This window comes from Triticum urartu, chromosome 3 (assembly GCF_003073215.2).
Source record: "Triticum urartu cultivar G1812 chromosome 3, Tu2.1, whole genome shotgun sequence".
NCBI classification, from domain to species: Eukaryota; Viridiplantae; Streptophyta; class Magnoliopsida; order Poales; family Poaceae; genus Triticum; species Triticum urartu.
The window spans coordinates 639,823,930-639,832,657 of record NC_053024.1 but is presented as its reverse complement, the minus strand read 5'-3'; the positions used below and the strand labels follow the sequence as shown (position 1 = coordinate 639,832,657).

General features: G+C 47.6%; 1 protein-coding gene across 1 annotated transcript; it reads right to left on the bottom strand.

The window, feature by feature from the left end:
* Nucleotides 1-6,104: 6,104 nt before the first annotated feature.
* On the bottom strand, nt 6,105-8,508 carry LOC125545585. Its single transcript, XM_048709595.1, has 8 exons — nt 8,289-8,508; nt 8,136-8,203; nt 7,966-8,030; nt 7,739-7,833; nt 7,415-7,523; nt 7,265-7,278; nt 6,699-6,800; nt 6,105-6,604 (listed from the first exon to the last, which is right to left on the bottom strand). The coding sequence occupies exons 1-8, from the start codon at nt 8,355-8,357 to the stop codon at nt 6,374-6,376; spliced, it is 753 nt and encodes a 250-aa protein (XP_048565552.1). The 5' UTR covers nt 8,358-8,508; the 3' UTR covers nt 6,105-6,373.
* Between the last annotated feature and the right edge of the window lie 220 nt (nt 8,509-8,728).

The following is an 8,728-nucleotide window of genomic DNA, read 5'->3' as shown; positions in this document are numbered from 1 at the left end:
TCACGGACATGACGAGGAACTCCGGAATGGTCCGGAGATAAAGTTTGATATATGGGATAATAGTGTTTGGTCATCGGAAGGGTTCCGGAAATCACCGGAAGGGGTTCCGGATGTTTCGCGAAATGTTTGGGTACGAGAACACTTTATTTGGGCCAAAGGGGAAAGCCCACAAGGTTTTTGGAAAGCGCAAAAGGAAGTTTTGCGAAGTCCAGGGGCCAGATGCCAGGGTCCCTGGCGTCTGGGTCCAGACGTCGGGGACCCTGGCGTCTGGCCCTGGAGTCCGAGAAGGACTCTTGCCTTTCGGGTGAAACCGACTTTGTGGAGGCTTTTACTCCAAGTTTCGACCCCAAGGCTCAACATATAAATAGAGGGGTAGGGCTAGCACCCAAGACATATCAAGAAACACCAAGCCGTGTGCCGGCAACCCCGTCCCCTCTAGTTTATCCTCCGTCATAGTTTTCGTAGTGCTTAGGCGAAGCCCTGCAGAGATTGTTCTTCACCAACACCGTCACCGCGCCGTCGTGCTGCCGGAACTCATCTACTACTTCGCCCCTCTTGCTGGATCGAGAAGGCGAGGACGTCACCGAGCCGAACGTGTGCAGAACTCGGAGTGCCGTGCTTTCGGTACTTGGATCGGTCGGACGTGAAGACGTACGACTACATCAACCACGTTGATATAACGCTTCCGCGAACGGTCTACGAGGGTACGTAGACAACACTCTCCCCTCTCGTTGTTATGCATCACCATGATCTTGCGTGTGCTTAAGATTTTTTTTTTGAAATTACTACGTTCCCCAACACTGCCCCCATATATAAAGGAGCAAGGGGGGAGGCCGGCCGGCCCTCCTAGGGCGCGCCAGGAGGAGTCCTCCTTCTAGTAGGAGTAGGACTCCCCTTTCCTACTCCTACTAGGAGGAGGAAAGGAAGGGGAAAGAGGAGAAGGAAGGAGAGGGAGGAAAAGGGGGAAAGGGGGGGGGGCGGCCCCCTAGTCCAATTCGGTTTGGGCTAGGGGGGCTGCGCGCCCTGCCTCCTCACTTCCACCACTTGGCCCATGAGGCCCATTACTTCTTCCTCGTATTCCCGTAACTCCCCGGTACTCCGAAAAATACTTGAATCACTCAGAACCTTTCCGATGTCCGAATATAGTCGTTCAATATATCGATCTTTACGTCTCGACCATTTCGAGACTCCTATTCATGTCCCCGATCTCATCCGGGACTCCGAACTACCTTCGGTACATCAAAACACATAAACTCATAATACCGATCGTCACAGAACTTTAAGCGTGCAGACCCTACGAGTTCGAGAACTATGTAGACATGACCGTGACTTGTCTCCGGTCAATAACCAATAGCGGAACCTGGATGCTCATATTGGTTCCTACATATTCTACGAAGATCTTTATCGGTCAAACCGCATAACAACATACGTTGTTCCTTTTGTCATTGGTATGTTACTTGCCCGAGATTCGATCGTCGGTATCTCAATACCTAGTTCAATCTCGTTACCGGTAAGTCTCTTTACTCGTTCCGTAATACATCATCCCGCAACTAACTCATTGGTCACAATGCTTGCAAGGCTTATAGTGATGTGCATTACCGAGAGGGCCCAGAGATACCTCTCCGACAATCGGAGTGACAAATCCTAATCTTGATCTATGCCAAGTCAACAAGCACCATCGAAGACACCTGTAGAGCACCTTTATAATCACGCAGTTACGTTGTGACGTTTGGTAGCACACAAAGTGTTCCTCCGGTATTCGGGAGTTGCACAATCTCATAGTCAGAAGAACATGTATAAGTCATGAAGAAAGCAGTAGCAACAAACTAAACGATCATCGTGCTAAGCTAACGGAATGGGTCAAGTCAATCACATCATTCTCTAATGATGTGATCCCGTTAATCAAATGACAACTCATGTCTATGGCTAGGAAACTTAACCATCTTTGATTCAACGAGCTAGTCAAGTAGAGGCATACTAGTGACACTCTGTTTGTCTATGTATTCACACATGTACTAAGTTTTCGATTAATACAATTCTAGCATGTATTCACTCTGTTTGGAAGGAAGAAGGCCCCACCCTACAATTCAGGGGGAGGGGTGAATTAGGAGACAAGACGAGTCTGTTCACAAGACCCTTTGCATTGATGGAGTCCGTAAGTGCAGCATTTTTGCTATAAACCGTTCATTCAAACCATGGACTTTATGTAGAAATGGTAAAATAATGATATATGTTAGGAATGCTAGAAAAAATCATAAACAAAGTATTATTAGTGTCACATGAAAAAAATACGAGGGACCCATATATTGCCCTCATATTTCAGTTCAAAAAGACAGGATGCCATATTTTTGGATGAACTTTTCACGCATTTCCTGAAACTTGAATGGTGCAACGGTGTTGAGGAAGGCGTCGTCTTCTAAAATATGTGGAAAATCTTAGAAACAACCCTTGGGTGTGGATAATCTTGTTACAAAGTAAAAAAAAAAGCACGGGAAGGTTCGACTGGGCAATATGGTCAATTTTAAGAGCATGGTGAGCTGATTTATCCTGTTTTGGCATGGCATGGTTGCTTTTGTTCTTCAATGATTTTTGAAGAGCATGTATGTATGTGTTCCCTTCACACATCTTTTGCAAGGTCCGAAACGTAGAAACCCAATTTTCAAATGTGCTTACTTCAAACGGTTCTTACATTATCAATTAAAACACATGGTCTCATGATTTGAGATTCAAAAAGAGCCGGACGGGCTAAAAGCACGTACGTATCCAAAGCTGGATGGAAGCAGGGGACGTGAAAGCAGAAAAGGAACGGAGCCGCCCGTTCGCGGTGGACTCACAAAGGAGAGAGAGTAAAATGACGGGCGCGTTCACTTACGTCGGGTGGGGGCGTGAGAGGACCGACGGATCGATGAGGTGCGCAACCAAAACGCTTTCCGCCCTCGCCACCCATCACCGACGTCAGCCACCCCGTTCGTTTGCACGGCCTTTCTTTCTGTCGCGGTGCGGTGCGGTGCCCGTGCCGTAGACGTAGCTTTCCCCGCCGTTTTCCCGGCTGGCCACTTGCGGTTAGGTCCGCCGCGCCCGCGTCACGGCGTCTGGCCCGCCCGTTTACGTGCCGCCACCAGTTCGCGTAAAACGAGCCTGGCTAGCTAGCTAGCTACCTCCATGTAACCAGAACTGCACGCCTGCCCAAGGCTTGGCTGCAGCCTGCAAAGGGTAATCCAGTCGGCTCGTGGTGTTACCGGTAGCTCAAAGCCTATGCAACAAAAAAAGAAACGAACGAACTAGATCGAGTCGTATGTTGTTGCCGAGATGCCTGAGATAAGTATGATGATGAGAGTGATGCGTGCTGGCTAACGGAAAAACGGACGAATGTGTGTGTATGTGGATGTGTAGGTGTGCACGCGCGCGTCGCTGGACGCACCGCCGGTCGCGAGCCACGTCGGGCGGCTTTTGAGGCTGCGTTCAACGGCTCACGGCATGCGTTTGCCTACTCGCCATTGCCCGTTTGGGCATGCACGCCACGGCTCCCATCTTCCCGCCAAACGAGCGCGGGGCTCCATGCATGACTCGTCGCATTTTCCTTTCTCAGCGGGCAAGCTACGAGCTTCTTCTAGAGCTAGGTTTGTAGAATACTCCCGGCTTGTATCTAGAGCCCGAGTATAATATTTTTCTTAAAAAAAACAAAACGGTTCTTTAGGACTCGCTTTATTTAAAAAAACTAGTATAGGATTGTCTAGTTAATATGCGAGAAACCAGACGAAAACCGTTACAACCACCCCTGTCATCGTGGACACAATGGACCGACACACAAAACAAACACCACACACACTGCCGAGAAGAAAGGCGTTGGGAAGGTGGCACATCGGCGCCGTCATCGCCATGGATACTCCTGAGCTATGGTATAAGTAACCCGAACCAAAATGCCAACCTTTTTTTGTAGAATCTTAAATACGTGTATTCTTAGTCCCTTATTAAAATCTCTAAAAAAGACTTGTATTTAGAAACGAAGGGAGTAGAATACTCCCAACTCGAATCTAAAGCCCGAGTATACTTTTCTTTAATACATTGGTATTTTACTACTCACTTTATTATAAAAAAAGGCAGTTCTTTTTTTTGCAGGAGGCAACATAGTAGAAGAAAGACGCCGCCAAGGTGGCACATTGGCGTTATCGAGATCATTCGTCCGACTTCGCCACCAACGGCCACCGGCGAAGCCCTCACTCCTCCTACTTCGCCACCGACAAAGCCCTCGTCGCAATTGAAATGTGAGGCCATGCTACGAGCCGCCAAATAGCCAGATGCCAAGGACAGGGCAGGTCAAGTCAGAGTATAATCTAATCTTGAACCTAAATGCCAACTTTTTAATCAGAATCTGAAATGTGTGTATTTATGATCTGTGAAAATTTTATACGGGAAGAATGACTGATGTAGCGGTTGTTCGTGCATTTGTTTTGTAGAGCTCACATGTTTCACATGATTTTTTTAGGTATGAGGTGTTTTTAATTTCTGGTGAACCTTTATATTTGATCCGTGCAATTCTCACGCAAAAACACCCACATGATTTTTTTGGTGACATTGTCACTCTTGAACCTCCTGAAGTTCGTTTTTCCGTAGATACCATGCAAGTGTGTGTGTGTTTATTTACATTATTATCGGTGTTCCTAAAAATACACATAAATTTTCGCCGCTACACATTTTCATACGATGCGCGGACATGGGTTTTTAAGAATCAATTTTCAGAAACATCCACCTTGCCTTCTCCACACGCAAGCACGCTGAAAACGGAATTTGTCATCTATACAAACAATATTGTTGCGAGAAGCATATTCCGTACCATAAATATGGTTCTCTAAAATTGGCTACAACACCTGGCTTTTGACAGTGAAACGGCGGCAGCATTATTTAGCGATGATCATAGTCCATTCTTTACATCCAGCGGTGCCTTTTCCTACCTCCCGGAGGGAGCATTGATTTCCCAAGTCAAGAACCGGTGCGCGGGCGTGCTTTGGTGGTTAAACCACCACACCACACCACACCAGCGCGTTGGGTTTCATTTCAACGAGAGGTTGCGGTACCTCCGTGGAGCGCGACGGGCCACCCGCCCTCTACAACTAGAGCAACATTATTATCATCAATATCAGCGATTAGTCCAGCCTGAATGCCACATTATTATTTCCAGATATTTTCTGGTTCACCAGTCCAGCCGATGCCCAGTCGTATGTTCATTTGTTAATCTGAGCCCATCGACGCTGATTGTTTGACAATAAGTTGGGCACCTACCCCGTCTCCCGGCCAATCCCCCTGCCAAATCAAACCACCAACTAATTCGTACTACTAATCCGGGATCTTCTCCCTGTTTGGAGAACCGAGGACATGAGCATACATTAGGAGAATGTGTTAGAAATTCTACCGCCGTTGCCGATGAATGAGAAAAGTTTCTTCTGAATCCACAATGTTCCAAGATTTCATCGCCCTATGATTGCCAACTGGTGGTTGGTGCGGCAGCGAGCGGTGTCTGGGCTAGAATGGCAAGGGAATAATATGTACGTTGGGTTTTTCTTGAGAAGGCCTATGCGACCACCTAACGATTTTTTTGGATTCTGCTGGGAATTCGGTACTATTGAACTTGCGAGTGTGATGGGGAATAAGGTGGCTGCCCGAAATCATTCCAGGTCCCGCGTTTAATCAAGCCCCCCAGACGAAATGACCTGGTTTCTGGTATAATGATGCCACTCATATCCATTATCATGCACTGATGCACCTACTAACCTAATCCTTTGAATTTTCTGAAATCAAGGAGCACAAATCTCAGCAGCATCGTCCAACGGTCGCGTCAAGAAGCTGGGAATGCTGTCATGTCAGGGGGATTCTTCCAGGCCACGGGATCGGAGTTGGGAAAACAAGATAGGGTTGGAAGAACAATGTATTTCGTTGTTATAATACTGTATTTCTCTTGCATGGATCATGCGTGTGCGTGAGTTGGTACTAGGTCACTGGTGATGTGGGGTGGGGTGGCGTGTGAGGCTTGAGGAGTGGAGTGGAGCACCCCGGCCCAAATGATTGATCGGGTAGTTCGAAGCCGAAGCCATGGTGCCAGTGGATCATGCTGCAGACAAACTGGATAGGGTTTTTCATCATTGCTGCGCTGGAGCCCGGCGCTGCGGCGCTGTCATCATGGGCCCACGTCTCCCCAAATCTAACGTGTCTGCATGTTCAGTGCTGCTACACACACATCTTCAGTGATGTGTCCCCCGCAACCTGCAGATCATCTCTGGTGTTTTATCTGAACAATTGTTTGCCTGCTAATGCTATTCTGAATCTGAAGCACATTCACCAGGGAATAAATACACGGAGGCATTTCCTCTCTGAAGTATCAGGTGGAGGAGGGGGGCTCCTCTTCGGAAGGCTCTTCGGAGTCGGACTGCTTCACGTCAGGGGCGTCCTTGGAGTCCGATAGCTCGATATCAATGGCGTCATCGGTGTCAGGCTCCTTCTCCAGCTCGAGGATCACATTGAACCCGAACGACGAGCCCGGCGCGAACGACGACTCCAGGTCGCCTTCTGACTGCGTCGTCGCGATCTCAGGGTTCACCTTGAGGTTCTCCTGCATCGGTTGCAAGGCCAGCGTCAGTTTATTCTGAATCCAAAAGGTCAAAGGTTGGCTAGCCTGTTCTAATTTTATACGAAATGGCACCAACCTTCTTGACGAAATCGCCGACGGTGACACTGAGTATTTCCTGAAGGATGAACTTGGTGACCCGGCTCTTGCCGAGCATCGACAGGAGAATGCTGCTTGGTATCTGGACACAGTACAGGGATTCAGAAGCCATCGTCAGTCCTCGGTTCTTAATGTGGGGGGTTAGGACAGCAGTGCAGACTTGATGGTGTAGTTTATGTCTATGTCTAGCCGTGTCATCTCTTGATTGCAATTAGTATTTAGTAGTAGCCCACACTTTCGGTTGAAAATTCAGCCGGTAACAGCTGAGCGTACTCGGCGATGCTCGATGGAAAGAAACTACTCCCTGTCCTTGGGTGGTTTTATTTCTGAACAAGGACGGTGTTTTAAAAGACTTTGCCATTCCGAGGAGGAGTTGGTTAACAACCCTCTTGAAAAGCATGCGTGAAAGAAAAGGTAGCCTTGCAATGCAATTAAAAGTGGCAACCCCATACACTAAACCCCATTTGGAACGGCGGAGTTTCGGACAAAAACCGGGGAAAAGCTCCCACATTGCAAGTGAGGCGTGAAAGGTTCACATGCACTTACATTTGATGTTTTCCCTTCAATCATCCAACAGATATCCATGAAGAAAAATGGCAACAAAATTGTTAGAAGCTTCAGTGACTTGATGCAAGCAATCAAATATATAACATTGTTTCTTGCAAGGAAATGGGGATTAGATTAATGAATCAATACCTCCCTTAGACCTTCTGAAACCTGGAACCGGCGGCGCGTCCTTGGCCAGGCTCGTCAGGGCTGCATCAAACACCTTCTGCGTTTCCTTCCCGGGCAGCTCGATTCTTAACTGCAGACAACAAGTTCCCAGCATCAGATGAGTCAAGACCACTCAAAACTGCCCTACGTCATTAACCATAGTACAATGTCCTTAGTATTAAGTTGAAGAGAAATGTCTGCACCAAACTATGTGACTAACTAGATGTGGACAGCTTTAAAAAATTTCTTTTTTGAGTTGACAGCTTTAATTTAACATGGCATGGCAGAGTGCACAAACAATCTCACATGGATCTTTTCGTCGTCGCGTTTGACAACGGTTGTCTTGAAGCTATCCAGCGAGAGCCCGGTCTTCTCGGCCTCGGCGACCGATGCGCCCCGACCTGCAGTTTTCTGAAAACTTCAACACAGTGTCTGAACTCTGAATCTGAAGGTTCCGCATGACACTTGAACATCACGGACAAAGATCAACACATGTACTTCAGTGGTATGTTATGGCAGAAATTGCAGCTCACCTGATCGAGCCGCCGACACCGGCAGGAATGTGTGCCTTGCACTTCTCCCGGTAGAAACAAGCAACCTGGTACATTTTTACCACAAGTATCTCCTGGTAAACTGAAGACTGAAGCAACAAAAGCAACACATACAGGTTACAAACATGGTCCATGGAAAATTTAGGTTTTACCCTTGGGCGGGCATGGGGCACTTGCAAGAATCACCAATCTTCATGTGGACATGGACCGGGTCAGCCGCCTACAAGGTTAAATCAATGGCAATCACTCGTTGAACTCCTGCGCTGCTTGCGTGAGGGTACGTACGGTTGAAGGATTAACTGAACCTGAAGATGGGAGTAGCCGTGGCATCGCGGACCAAGCTGGAGCTTCGGAAAGGTCGCGGCTGAAGCCATGGATGTGGAGGCGAGCTTCCCCGAGGTTTCGGCTGCGATTTGGGGAGGCGGAGCTGGGGGAGAAGGGGAGCCGTAAAATGCTATCCGAAATTATCTGCAGCGAGGCAAGGAGAGGGTCGGTTGTGTGTTGGGCCACTAAACGGCCGATGCTGTTTCAGCGGAAGATTCTGATGGTAGTCTACGGGCCGTGTACATAGGCCGCATTTGACCATAAACACTTCGCAGGATACCTCTGTCCTGGTTTATTGGTTCCCTCAAAATTTTGTGCCAAATTTTAACTAGAGATTTAACTAACTAAATATTAATGCATGTCATCGAAAATTACATATTGAATTCGTGTTTTTCAATTATATAAATTTTTATGACATGAA

Coding starts and splice junctions, on each gene's coding strand:
- LOC125545585 (XM_048709595.1), bottom strand. CDS start 8,357: ATGGCTTCAGCCGCGACCTTTCCGAAGCTCCAGCTTGGTCCGCGATGC. Junction 8,204..8,288: donor ACGGCTACTCCCATCTTCAG/GTTCAGTTAATC, acceptor TTAACCTTGTAG/GCGGCTGACCCGGTCCATGT. Junction 8,031..8,135: donor TGCCCCATGCCCGCCCAAGG/GTAAAACCTAAA, acceptor AAAATGTACCAG/GTTGCTTGTTTCTACCGGGA.